At 45.4% G+C, this 14,848-nt stretch overlaps 1 protein-coding gene across 1 annotated transcript in view; it reads right to left on the bottom strand.

The window, feature by feature from the left end:
* LOC135513854 (A disintegrin and metalloproteinase with thrombospondin motifs 12-like) overlaps positions 1–14,848 on the bottom strand; it is a 42,934-nt gene that overhangs the window by 20,125 nt on the left and 7,961 nt on the right. Inside the window, exons 3-14 of the mRNA XM_064936816.1 lie at positions 5,355–5,538; positions 5,039–5,168; positions 4,707–4,800; positions 4,224–4,307; positions 3,777–3,901; positions 3,400–3,549; positions 3,176–3,319; positions 2,854–2,998; positions 2,426–2,518; positions 2,151–2,296; positions 1,881–2,050; positions 631–764 (exon numbers count right to left, since the gene is read on the bottom strand). Coding sequence (XP_064792888.1) covers positions 631–764; positions 1,881–2,050; positions 2,151–2,296; positions 2,426–2,518; positions 2,854–2,998; positions 3,176–3,319; positions 3,400–3,549; positions 3,777–3,901; positions 4,224–4,307; positions 4,707–4,800; positions 5,039–5,168; positions 5,355–5,538 — 1,599 coding nt within the window. The remainder of the gene's footprint in view (positions 1–630; positions 765–1,880; positions 2,051–2,150; positions 2,297–2,425; positions 2,519–2,853; positions 2,999–3,175; positions 3,320–3,399; positions 3,550–3,776; positions 3,902–4,223; positions 4,308–4,706; positions 4,801–5,038; positions 5,169–5,354; positions 5,539–14,848) is intronic.

The following is a 14,848-nucleotide window of genomic DNA, read 5'->3' as shown; positions in this document are numbered from 1 at the left end:
CTCTCTCTCTCTACCTCCCTCCCTCCCTCCCCCTTCTCTCTCTCTACCCCCTCCTCTCTCTCTCTCTCTCTCTCTCTCTACCTAATTCCCTCCCTCCCCTTCTCTCTCTATCTACCCCCTCCTCTCTCTCTCTCTACCTCCCTCCCTCCCCCTCCTCTCTCTCTCTATACCTCTCTCCCTCCCCCTCCTCTCTCTCTCTCTCTCTCTCTCTCTCTCTACCTCCCCCCTCCCCCTCCTCTCTCTACCTCCCTCCCTCCCCCTCCTCTCTCTCTCTACCTCCCTCCCTCCCCCTCCACCCTCCCTCCCTCCCTCACACCCCCTCCTGTCTCTCTCTCTCTCTCTACCTCCCTCCTCCCCCCCTCCACCCTCCCTCGCTCCCTCCCTCCCACCCCCCCTCTCTCTCTCTCTCTCTCTCTCTCTCTCTCTCTCTCTCTCTCTCTCTCTCTCTCTCTCCTCTCTACCTCCCTCCACCCCCCTCCCTCCCCCCCTCTCTCTCTCTCTACCTCCCACCCTCCCCCTCCACCCTCCCTCGCTCCCTCCCTCCCACCCCCTCCTCTCTCTCTCTCTCTCTCTCTCTCTACCTCCCTCCCTCCCTCCACCCTCCCTCCCTCCCCCTCTCTCTCTCTCTACCTTGCACACTCCATTGACACAGATGCTTCTGGAGTTGTTGTTCATGAAGCAGGGAGTTCCGTCTGTCACAGCATCCAGCATTTTCTCAGAGAAATGTTCACGCACTGGACGACAGTGAAGCTCGCACGGACTCGCTGGGAACCCAGGGAAGAGATGGAACCAGAGATGAAGGGGGATGAGAGTGGGAGAGGGTCAATAAACTAGGGGACACCAGTACAAATATTGAAAAGTGTAATTTCCTATAGAGTTTTGGAGAAGTATAAGAAATGTATATATGTGTATGTATGTGCTGCCCCCTTCTGCTAGAGATATATAACCACACCTCTTGGAATGATGAGGCGTGTGCATGTATGTGGAACTAAACCAAGACCTCTACACCAGGCGGTGTCAGAGGAAGGCCCTGAAAATTATCAAAGACAGCCAGCCACCCCAGTAATAGAATGTTATCTCTACTACCGCATGACAAGTGGTACCGGAGTGCCAAGTCTAGGACAAAAAGTATTCTCAACAGTTTTTACCCCCAAGCCTTAAGACCCCCCCCCCACAACCCCTCTTTTATGCTGCTGCTACTCTGTTTATCTTATATGCATAGTCACTTTAACTATACATTCATGTACATACTACCTCAATTGGCCCGACCAACCAGTGCTCCTGCACATTGGCTTACCGGGCTATCTGCATTGTGTCCCACCACTCGCCAACCCCTCTTTTATGCTACTGCTACTCTCTGTTCATCATATATGCATAGTCACTTTTACATATCTACATGTACATACTACCTCAATCAGCCTGACTAACCAGTGTCTGTATAGAGCCTTGCTACTATTATTTTCAAATGTCTTTTTACTGTTGTTTTATTTCTCTACCTACACACACACACACACACACACACACACACACACACACACACACACACACACACACACACACACACACACATAACCTTTTTTTTCCTCACCATTGGTTAGAGCCTGTAAGTAAGCATTTCACTGTAAGGTCTACTACACCTGTTGTATTCGGCGCACGTGACAAATAAACGTTGATTTGATTTGAATCAATGGAATGGCATCGATCACATCAAACACATGGTTTCCATGGTTTCCATGGTGTTTGAAACCATTCCATTCACTCCATTTCAGCCATTATCATGAGCCGTCCTCCCCTCGGCAGCCTCCTGTGCCGTCTCGGTGTGTTCACTGTGGTATGTGTGTGTATGTGTGGATTTGTGTGTGTGTGATTTTGGCTCTTACATGGGCTGGCCACAGGAACCCATTCGTACAGTTCGTTCTGGTAGGGTACCGTGTCAAATTCACTACACAGCATCTCTCTGAAGGTAGGTTTGGCCTTTTGACATGGTTTGGTGTTACAGATACGGTAACGCCTCCTCTCGCCAGTACAGTACCTCCCTCCAAACTCTGGTCTGGAGGAAACAAAGGACCATACATTTCACTCAAAGATGGAACAAGGGGAGGTGAAAGAAGGCGAGGAGAGGGAGAGACAGATGTGGGGTCAGTTCTTACTTGGGGTGGTTACACTCCCTGTCAGCAGACTGCACCCCGGCTCCACAGGTCCTGGAACAGTGTGACCAGCTACTCCACTGTCCCCAGTTCCCATTCACTGTCTCTGGTAGCTTCCCTACGATCACACACTCCCCCGAGATACACCACTGACAGAGAGAACACACACACGGACACACACATGAGTGAGAACATACTACACATCATCGCAAAGTTGCCAGTGAAACAGTGCACCACAACACCACAAACACACGTACACAAACACAGCCCCAACCTACCTTCTCAGGGCCACAGCGAGTACCATCTATGGGGGAGTCCAGTTTAGAGCGACATGACCCATTCACTGAACACCACAGGATCTGGCACACATTCTAGGAGGAAACAAACCCAGGCCAAGTAAGTGTCCATCCAGATTTGTTGTTGTGGTGTGTGTGTGCGTGTGTGTTGGTGCGCGTACCTGCGTGTGCATGAGCACGCATATGTGTAAGTGGCAGGTAGCTTAGCGCTTACAGCGCTTGGCCAGTAAGCAAATAGTTGCTGGTTTAAATACCCAAGGTGACGAATCTGCCAATGTGCCCTTGAGCAAGGCACTTAACCATAATTTGATCCAGGGTGCTGTACTCATATGGCTGACCCTGTAAAACAACACATCTCTGCACATATCTGGTGTATGTGACAACATATTTTATTTCTATGCTTTACTCACATTGATCTCGTGACAGTAGGTGGCATTGGGGCCGTACTGGAGTTGGCATTGGTGCTGTGTGGTGTAGCGAATCCCGAGACGGGCCAGTGGGGTGGTCAGATCCTTCTTTGAGGGACGGTCGTCCAGACAGAAGCCCCAACCACGGCTAGGGGGAGAGATATTCACCTCATTCATGTTAGCATCAAACAACGACACGGAAGAGAGAGAGAGCGAGAGTGAGGGAGAAAGAGAGCGAGAGAGAATGAGCGACAGGGAGAGAAAGAGAAAGAGAGAGAAACAGAAACAGAGAGAGAGAGAGAGAGAGAGAGAGAGAGAGACTCACTCTAGGAAGCGTGTGATGTAGTCTTTGGAACAGGATGACCAGGTAAGGGGGGAGGTGTCATACATCAGCTGTCTGGACATGATGAAGGGGTGTCTGCCCTCCATCTCACAGTCGTTTCCCTGGCCATCGTGGTGGATCCCAAAGCTGAGGAAAACAAAGATGAGATGGTCCTTTTGGATTTCATCTATTAAGTAGAAATTGGTAACACACACACAGCTACAAACCTGTGTCCCAGCTCGTGTGCGATGGTGAAGGCTACAGGTAGTCCTGAGTCTTCGTTGATGTTACAGCTACGGTGAGGCTGGCACATCCCAGACAGGTGGGACAGACCAAGGGTCTCACATGGCCGATTCAGCCCTGCACAAATGTCCTTCCTGGTGGTAACACACACACACGCACACACACACACACACACACACCCGCACGCACGCACGCACGCACGCACACACACGCACACACACACACACACACACACACACACACACACACACACACACACACACACACACACAAAGGGACCTCAGCATCATCATATACACAATCCACAGTGGTTAAGTGTAGGGATGTGGGTGTTCGGGAGTGTGTATGGCTGCGTTCTTGCCTGGTGACCAGCACAGCCACGTCATGATGAGCAGGATGTCTGTCACTCTGTGGGTTGAGGTTCTTCTGCCAGGCACAGAAACTGGCCAGACTGGTGTCTGCATGGTGGACGATCTTCAGCCCTTTCTGCAGTAGACACCATGAACATTTCCATCACAGAGGCACAGATAAAGGCAACGGAACACATGGTCTGGAGGCCTGGATGTTACCGTTGTTTGATATTGTGCACTACTTTTATATGAGTTCTGACAATGCTACAAGTATGGAGAGTCTGTATTACTACCCCAGTGGTTGAAACTTAATATTCATACAGGGCTCATTTCTATTTCTGGTGCTCCCGTACTCTTTAGTCCGTCTGACCTTTTCAAGTTGGGAAGAACACCAGTGCTACTAATGAAAAAGTAAATTAAGAGCCTGATCACAGTGTCTGTGTCAACGTGTTGATTACCTCCTCTCCCTGCAGGAGGATCAGACGCACCAGGATGATGTGGATGGCATTCCCTATACTGGCATCATGGAAGATCCCTGCCACCTGACACACACACACACACACGCACGTGCACGCGCACACACACACGCGCACGCGCACACACACACACGCACGCACACACACACACACACACACACACACACGCGCACGCACACATACACGCACACGCACACGCACACACACACGGGCACGCGCACACACACACACACACACACACACACACACACACACACACACACACACACACACACGCGCGCACGCACACACACACACACACACACACACGCACGCGCACACACACACACACACACACACACACACACACACACACACAGGCTATCATTGGAGCACCACACTGCTGTCATGACGTGTCACTGTTACTGTGTCTGTCTGTCTGGGGTGGACAGAGGGCTCAGGTAAGGGCTGATCCTCCCTACTCACCATGTTCATGATGGTGAAGACGTAAGACTCTACGTTGTCACTGCCGTGGTATTCAATCAGTTCAGAGTCTGCCACCACCATGGTCTCTACCCACCTTCACACAGGAGTGAGAAACACAATGAAGAATGAGAGGTACATTTCGTTTATAGGTGATGATGTCGGAAAATGAAGAGATTCCAAGAATTATAAATATTCCAAGAATTCCAGGAAAGATCCAGACTCTGGCCCAGGATTTCCTATGGAATAAAACTTGCCAATCGAATTGTGAACTATTTTTTTCTACCCGCCTATTTATACCAGCCACCTATATTAGGGGAAACCCTGCTGTGTACCTCTCTCTGCTGACGGAGCGTTGGGAGCGATGCTGAGCCGTCTCCTCCTCTTTCTCCCTATCCTCCTCCTGCTGCTCCCTCGCCCAGTCCTCCCTTTCTCTTTCCACCACTAGGGAATCACGTGCCGCATCTGCAGGACAGACAACACAGAGATACGCTCAACATAAGACACAAGAGGAAAAATAGGACCTGGAACATTCCTCATGCTCAAACAAAAAAAGACATTTACAAAACGCAAAGCAATCTAACAAAACAAAATATCTTAAATTATATAAAACAAAATCTATTGAATTGTGTTCTATTCTATTCTACTAACCTTTGACCCCACAGGGGCTCGGTGTGTCCAGGGCCTCGGAGCTGCGTTTGTGTCTTTGCGTTGCCGCTGTAATGCTGGGGTAGACCACATGGGGCTCTGGTCCCTCCCTCTCCACAGCACCATCAGTTGACCCCTGGACTGGTTCAATGAAGTGTGGTCCCTCAGGCAAGGTCAACAAACCTTTCTGTGGGGGAAACACACATACTGTACTGTATGTGTACACATGTGTGTCTGTGTGTGTGCTACATTCGTGTGTGTGTGTGTGTCAAGCCCTATCTGTGGGATATAGACATAGAACCAATCCATCCATCTCGCAGTATGCAACATATTGTAACTTGCTATGGCTAAAATGGAAAATGTGAGTCACAATGGAACACAACTCTGATGTATAATTTCTGAGCCGTGAAAATGTCAATAGGTAGCTAGTGCTGTTTACGTGTTGTGTGAGGTACCTTACTAAAAGCCTGCAGTTAAAGGTCCAATGCAGCCATTTTTATCTCAATATCAAATCATTTCTGGGTAACAATTAAGTACCTTATTATGATTCAAATGGTCAAAAAGAAACGAAAATAGCTTCCTAACAAAGAGCAAATTCTCAAGCAAGGATTTTGCAAGAACTATCTGGGAGTGGTCGGAGTGGGGAGGGGAAAACGGAAAACTAGCTGTTATTGGTCTATTAATCAATTTATGCCACCAGGCAGGCCAGAACTCCATCCCACCAAAACAAGATGACATTTCAGGCGGTCTTTTCAAACAGCTCCTACACTGAAAGGCCATTATCATAATTTTCACAATTTCACAAAATTATTCCAACCCCAGTGTGGAAATATACATAAAACACAGAAAAATTATGTTTTTTTACTGCACTGGGCCTTTAAGGTCAGGGCAGAGTAATTTCCTTGAGGAAGGCATGTTTCAGTGCCCTGGGACGCATTCCCTCATGCAGTGGTTCATTTATGGGACAGTGTTTGTCTCTGAAGTATGCCCTACATGTTCCTACCGGTGCAGACACGCCCCCCTCCCCCCCTCCCACTCTCTCTCTCTCTCTCTCTCTCTCTCTCTCTCTCTCTCTCTCTCTCTCTCTCTCTCTCTCTCTCTCTCTCTCTCTCTCTCTCTCTGCAGGGCTATTCGTCTCGGTGATCATTCAGTTATCTGCAGGGAGAGTGCAACGAATATGTGCAGTGTTTCCACTGCTGCAAAATTATTATTATTTATTGTTTTAGGGGGGGGGGGTAAAGCAATTTAAGTGTAAAGTTAAACGACTAAAACCGTATGTGGAAAATATAATGGAGCTGTATATTTTTAAATAAGATCATCTTTGAGAACTAACATTCACCAAAATAAAATTCTAAGAAACGTCATGGCATGGGGCCCCCATTGATTTTGTAATAATGTTCGAGACACTCAGATAGCATAAGTACAAGGCATACACCATGGCATGAATTGCAGGAAATGAGCTTTAAAATAAGCAACATTTTGTCTCTACGGCCAAGAGGAGGGCCTTAAAAACCCCTACTGCTGAACAGAACCCTAGGGGAAACACTGGTATGTCAAGTGTATGTACGACCTAACAAGCCCAAACTGCACCGGGGTGTGCCTCTCTCTCCATCTCTAAACCAACATGCAAAAGAGAAGAAGAGGGAGAGGGAGGAGGGGTATGTTCTCCAAGAATGAGTCAAATAAGCTGAATGTTCTTCCCAGGAGTTCTGCTCTTCACTGTTCCTGATTCGTTTTGATCCTGTTCTGTTCTAGATAAATTAGTAGCAAATCAAACCAGTGACCATTGGAGGGCAACCAATGCCATTCACTCATTCACTGAAGTTACTGCTGTGCTGTTCTGCTCTAGGGAATCCTGCAGTCTACTGCATATCTCTATCTAGAAAATCTGCTGTTCTCTCCAGGCAAGTTGATGAAGTAGTCTCAGGAGAGTAGGGTTGGGCTTCTAGTTGCTGTGTGCTAAGTGTAAAACACTTAAAGGAAAACTCCATCCAAAAACTATATTTTGGTGTTTGTGTCATTCGTCCATTGCTGTCATAGTCCCAAAATGTTTCACTTGTCAGAAATTAAGTTCTCAAGATATGCAACTTTCCAAAAAATAAATAATAATTCCCGTGTGATGCATATGCTGGGTCAATTAAGGTGCCACCAGTCGCCTGTGCTCCATATCTGTCTGGGTTATGGTTTGGAGGCAGTTTCCTCTACATGCTTTCCTCAATCAGTTATGATTTCAGTCCCAAAAGACAAAACCAGGTGGATGGTTGCAGATCAGATCCTCCAGTAAGGAATGTAAGAGAGAGGCCCATTCAAACATTCAGCCTGACTCAGCAGTGATCTGCATATAGAATACAGATACAGAGTCCTTGTGGGGATCAATGCATGTTCCTACCTGTAATCCTTAAACTACCGTCCACAAACTGACAAGGTGTCCTATTACACCAATAACATTCAACGACATAGAACATGAAAGGATGAACAAAAACGTTTGTTCCTCATTCAAAGTGCATTTAATGTACTTTCAGAGAACCTAAGGAAACAAACATGGATATTGAGAACAAACAAACAAAGAGCTCTACTCAGAACGACCAAAACCAATTAGGACATAATCGGCTCAGATTTTTTCAAAGGCCTTTGTGGTGCATTCTAACTGACCTAAATTCTGCCAACAGACCCAGCCTGCCTTCTCTATTTCCTCCTCCTCCTCCTCACCTGTGGGTATCTGAGAGGAAGTGTGTTTGAATGTGAGGTGCCAGCCAGAGCGAGGGTAGGCTGTAATAACATAGGTCTCTCTGTGTGTGTGTGTGTGTGTGTGTGTGTGTGTGTGTGTGTGTGTGTGTGTGTGTGTGTGTGTGTGTGTGTGTGTGTGTGTGTGTGTGTGTGTGTGTGTGTGTGTGTATGTGTTAAATACAGAAGCCATGTGGAACTGCTTTAGCTCTGTTTACTGCTTCTGCTGGACTTTGAATTGCAGGCCAAGAGGGCTTGGGGTAAGTTGCCTCCTGCCTGTTGTAACACAGAGTGAGTCTGTGGCCTTCCACTCCTTACTGGGACACATGGGGAGGGGAGGTGGGGACTGTGTGATGAGTGATCACACAACAGCTCACCATAATGATTCCAACCACAAACACAACCAGACCAAAAAATAACATTTTAAGAGAACTTTAATGACATCTGCTCTCTTTTGCACACATGCAGAAGATAACAAGTTGGACGACAGGCAGAGTCATTTTCAAGGTCTTGTCAAATTATTATGTGAGTGGCATCTTTACATGGCTTCAGGGGTATCATTATTTTCAATCAGGACAGCTTGAGGAAATGCATTTCACAAAAGATAATGTACTGAAATAATGGCACTGAATGTTCAATTACTCATTCCTTGTAGTGCCTTGGGGAAACCAACTCCTCCATTGAAAAAGAGTTGGGTTTGGTCTGACTGCAGCGCTTGAAAAAAGTAAACAAAGAAGAAATGGGAGCACTTGTACCATCCAAAAATTCCAACATCCTGTGACATTATGATGGAATACAACTTGAGCATTTTATATGAGAACACCATCAACTGCTTGTGCTTTCACATCCTTGCACACCAAATCCAGCTCACCAGAGATAGTGCTGTACATTATCATGATTGGTAGTATTGTCTTTATCCTTTCTGTTTGGATGAGCCCATTTCACCTTATCTGGTCTTTATTTACTCTCCCAGGAGTGTGCTGGAATCAGAGGTTGCATGGTGTTCACTTGGTAACAGTAACCACGCTGTGGCTTATTGCATTCCAGAGGCATGCCCGCGTGCTGTCGCCTGGGCTTACTCCCACTCCATGGCAAGCTACAGATGTAGCATCTTCATTTGAGCCAGTTTGCTGCAGCAGGAAAATAATCCAAAGGCAACAGGAAATGTGAATGAATAAGTGGACTATAAATCATGGATATTTTTGTAGGGGTTGATACATTTTTCGTAAGGGAAAATCAAGCCGGAAATTTCAAAATGGAAATTACAAACTCCAGCAGCCTTTTTAAACCTCAAATGTACTACAAGTCAAAAATGTCCTACAACCGGGTAATCAAATGAAGATCCTACACATGTACACATCAACACTCAAATCCAGGACAACTAATGAGTGAGAGAAAAACCAGGCCTTGTCCTACTGTCGGTCAATGCAGGTTTATGGAGCTATTTTCTAGGCAGTTGTGTTATGCAAACATAACATAGGGTGATGTGTTATACCATGATGGAAGTGTCCACTATGACAACCATTGTAACGGCTGTTGGTGGAAGAAGGTGAGGACCAAAGCGCAGCGTGGTACGTGTTCATGTTTGTTTATTGACACTGAACACTAAATACAAAAAGAACTAATTGAATAACCAAAACAGTCCTGAAAGGTGAAAAACACCAAACAGAAAATAACTACCCACAAAACCCATGTGGGAAAAAGCTGCCTAAGTATGGTTCTCAATCAGAGACAAAGATAGACAGCTGCCTCTGATTGAGAACCACACAGCCAAACAACAAAGAAATACAAAATATAGAAAATGAACATAGAATGCCCACCCTAGTCACACCCTGGCCTAACCACCTATGTCCAGGGCGTGACAAACTTGAAGTAAAAAATGTATACTCTTTAATATGTCTATACCTCACACATCGACAGATTTTCCTGATAAAACTTTGTTTCATTGTTTTCTTCCTTGAAATCAGTAGAGAAACATTTTAAATTGGAGCAAAAGCGAGTTCAATTTTTGGCCCATCATTTCATACTTGGAAAGAGTGCCTCTACTGCCTCTGTGTCTCTGGAGTCAGTGATATGGCCTCTCCTGCAGCTTGGATCTGGCAGTGTTTCCCTCCCACAGCTGGCTGCCTGTGGTCTGGTCATTTACGTTCCCTCTCTCCTTACTGAGGAACACTACACTCTTAGAAAAAAGCTGCTATTTAGAACCTAAAAGGGTTCTTCGGCTGTCCTTTTAATGCAGCATTTCTCAACTGGTGGGTCGCGCCCCAAATAGTTTTCTGAGGGTGTCTGAGTAAAACAGAAAATTACAATAATTATGTAGAAATACTCCAGTCTGAAATTAAATGGCTTAAACCAGGTAGAACATGTGTAGAAATTATAATGAACATACATTTGTAAATAATTTAATCTCTGAACAATTTTATTTCAATCACTGTATTTTCAATATAGAGCTATTAGCAGCGCTATTTTGGTAGATTTTTTGTCTCAAACTAGTACATTTATTAACAGCCTTCATTAAGAATAGGGGCAAAAATGTATTATTGACAATGAAAGAGGTGGGAATGTTATTACCTTGTCATACAATTGCTACAATTATTATCGATATAGCATTAAAAATTGTTTTACAGATATTATTTTGCTGATTCCTTTTCGTGATGCGAATATTGGGTTGCAGCAGAGACAACCTGGTTCAATTTGGGTCACGAGGCAAAACCATTTGAGAACCACTGCTTTAAATAACCCTTTTTGGCTCTACATGGAACCTAAAAGTGTTCCATCTGAAAGCAAAAAGGGTTATCCTAAGGGGACAGCCGCAGAACTCTTTTGGAACCCTTTTGGAACCCTTTTGGAACCCTTTCTTCTAGGAGTAGATTGGTCCTATGGTCATACACTGACCTCCTGCCTTACTGGGAGGATTAGTGCAATGGTGGGTTGGGACCCCTCAGTTGTGGCTGAAGACTGGGTGTAGAAAATGACAAAAGTTTCACACACTATATTACTGGTCCAGTCGTGTAAAAAAAAAGGTAATAAAATTACATTTATGATCCGTTAGTCTGGACACTGTTAATGTTGTGGTTGTGCACCTTCAGATCATACTCTACTGCTTTGGGTGAAGCTTTTACTGTACAGATGTATGATCTTAATTTGATCACCCTGTTGCAGGAGAACATTCAGAAATGTAAAACTTTTAGTGTGTTTGGGTTTCAAAAGGCTTTCTGAAGATTGTAATTTCCACTTTTATTTTTACTTCATTGTCCTTTACGAATGTAATCAATCACTATAAAAATGTCCATTAATTATAATCCAGATAATAATTCAAATTTCCTCTCATTGCAGGATTATTTTAAGATCCTAGATACAGTACCAGTCAAAAGTTTGGACACACCTACTCATTCAAAGATTTTTCTTTATTTTTACTATTTTCCACATTGCAGAAAAATTGTGAAGACCAAAACAAATTATAATTTATTTTATAGACTGCACTTTCAAAGTTCTTGAAATTTTCCAGATTGACTGACCTTCATGTCTTAAAGTAATGATGGACTGTCGTTTCTCTTTGCTTATTTGAGCTTTTCTTGACATAATATGGACTTGGTCTTTTACCAAATAGGGCTATCTTCTGTATACCACACCTACCTTTTCACAACACAACTGATTGGTTCAAACACATTAAGAAGGAAAGAAATTTCACAAACTAACTTTTCACAAGCCACACTTGTTAACTGAAATGCATTCCAGGTGACTACATGAAGCTGGGTGAGAGAATGCCAAGAGTGTGCAAAGCTGTCGTTAAGGCAAAGGTTGGCTACTTTGAAGAATCTAAAATCTAAAATATATTTTGATTTGTTTAACACTTTTTTGGTTACTACTTGATTCCATATGTATTATTTCATAGTTTTAATGTCTTCACTATTATTCTGCAATGTAGAAAATAGTAAATTAACATAAAGAACAACCTTTGAATGAGTAGGTGTGTCCAAACTGTTGACTGGTACTGTATGTACATTTTGCTTATAGCTTTTTTGCGTGTGCACCCTGTCGGTCCACCAACAATACTGTCCCGTTGACCATTTTAGGGGGTAAGTAACTGCACCATCGAGAGCGTCCTGACAGGTTGCATCACTGCCTGGTAAGGCAACTGCTCAGCCTCCGACTGCAAGGCACTACAGAGGGTAGTGAGTACGGCCCAGTACATCACTTTGGCCAAGCTTCCTGCCATTCAGGACCTACTAGGCGTGTCAGAGGGAGGCCCTAAAAATGGTCAAAGACTAGTCATAGACTGTTCTCTCTGCTACCTCATTGCAAGCATTACCGGAGTGCCAAGTCTAGGTCCAAGAGGCTTCTAAACAGCTTTTACCCCCAAGACTCCTGAACATCTAATCAAATGGCTACCCAGACTATTTGCATTGCCCCCCCCCCTCTTTTACGCTGCTGCTACTCTCTGTTATTATGTTTGCATAGTCACTTTAATAACTCTACCTCTACGTTAGCTCAGACCTTAGCTCGGACAACACTTGCCAGTCTTGCACAGCGCGATATCAACCCAGACCATATCGGACTGCTTCTCTCTACCATATCACCGGATTCCTGCAACCCGCCACACCCAATCTGGTAAGGATCTGTTATTGTTATTCCTTATAGCTGGAACTTCCATCAGGAGCTAGCCAGCTAACTAGCTCCGAGTTCTTGTTAGCCACGGCTAGCGGTCCTCGCCTTTTTTCCCCGAGATCAGCCAGCCTTAGCTCGGACAATCACCTGCCAGTCTGCACGGCACGATATCAACCAAGAGCATATCGGACTACTTCTCTCTACCATACCACTCTGGATCATTAAACCGGATCATTACTCCGGATCATCGCAGCAAGCTAGCTGCAAATGAGTGGCTACTGTTAGCTAATGCCTCTGTCCCGAAGCAAGCACCAGCTAGCCTTGAGCTAGCCTCGAGCTAGGCCCATATATCAGCTAATTCTAGGGCTACAATACCTCCTTTGCCAATTGGCCTGGACCCTTTATTGTCGACACGGAGCCCTGCCGATCCATCACAACTGGACTGCAAACGTGATGTGGTCTCAACAGGCTATTCTGTTATGATATCGCCACAGAACCATCTACTAGCCCCGGCCCACTAGCTTTTTCTGAACACTGTGTCCCCTACTCACCTAGTGTAGTAGTGACTCCCGAACAGCATCCTGACTCACCTATTGCTACTCTTTTGATCCTATGATCACTCGGCTACACAGCTGATGCCCCCTGGACTGTTTCAATAACACAGTACCTCATTTTGTTAACCTGTCGGCCCCAGCCTCTAACTCAGGTCCTAACTATGTACCTAACTGATCCGCTCTGCCCATTTATTGCCATTTACCCGTTGTTGTCTTAGCTCTCCTGATCAACACCTGTGATTGCTATGCCTCTCTCTAATGTCACTGTAGAGCACTCAGTCCTGCTCAAATTGTCTTAGATAGCTCTTTCGTCCCACCCCACACACCTGCGGAGACCTCACCTATGTTAATTGATGCCTCCAGAGATGAAACCTCTCTCATCGTTTACCTCCACTCTACTCACATCCTACCATACCCGTGTCTGTTATGCCTTGAATCTATTCTACCACACCCAGAAATCTGTTCCTTATATTCACTGTCCCTAACGCACTAGATGACCAGGTCTTATAGCCTTTAGCCGTACCTTTACCCTACTCCTCCTCTGTTCCTCTGGTGATGTAGAGGTTAACCCAGGCCCTGTAGCCTCAAGTTCCACTCCTATTCCCCAGACGCTATCATATGTTGACTTCTGTAACCGTAAAAGCTTTGGTTTCGTGCATGTTAACATCAGAAGTTTTTTCCCCCACTGCAATAGCACACTCCGCCAACCCTGATGTCCTAGCCATGTCTGAATCCTGGCTTAGGAAGGACACCAAAAATTCAGAAAAAAATTCAGAAATTTCCTTCCCCAACTACAACATTTTCCGTCAAGATAGAACTGCCAAAGGGGGTGGAGTTGCAATCTACTGCAGAGACAGCCTGCAGAACTCTGTCATGCTATCCAGGTCTGTGCCCAAACAGTTCGAGCTTATACTTTTAAAGATCCACCTCTCCAAAAATAAGGCTCTCACTGTTGCCACTGGTTTACAGACCCACCTCAGACCCCAGCTGTGCCCTGGACACCACATTTGAATTAATTGCCCCCCATCTATCTTCAGAGTTTGTACTGTTAGGTGACCTAAACTGGGATATGCTTAATACCCAGGCCGTCATACAATCTAAGCTAGATGCCCTCAATCTCACCCAAATTATCATGGAACCTACCAGGTACAACCCCAAATCTGTATATACGGGCACCCTCATAGATATCATCCTGACCAACCTGCCCTCTAAATACACCTCTGCTGTCTTCAACCAGGATCTCAGCGATCACTGCCTCATTCCCTGCATCGGTAATGGGTCAGCGGTCAAATGACCACCCCTCATCACTGTCAAACGCTCCCTAAAACACTTCAGTGAGCAGGCCTTTCTAATTGACCTTGCCCCGGGTATCCTGGAAGGATATTGACCTCATCCCGTCAGTAGAGGATGCCTGGTTATTATTTAAAAATGTTTTCCTCACCATCTTAAATACGCATGCCCCATTTAAAAAATGTTGAACCAGGAACAGATATAGCTCTTGGTTCACTCCAGACCGGACTGCCCTTGACCAGCACAAAAACATCCTGTGGAGTACTACATTAGCATCGAATAGCCCCCGTGATATGCAACTTTTCAGGGAAGTTAGGAACC

The sequence above is a fragment of the Oncorhynchus masou genome, chromosome 25 (genome assembly GCF_036934945.1).
Source record: "Oncorhynchus masou masou isolate Uvic2021 chromosome 25, UVic_Omas_1.1, whole genome shotgun sequence".
Taxonomy (NCBI): Eukaryota; Metazoa; Chordata; class Actinopteri; order Salmoniformes; family Salmonidae; genus Oncorhynchus; species Oncorhynchus masou.
Note: the sequence above shows the minus strand (reverse complement) of the source record. Positions and strands in the feature narration are given on the sequence as shown.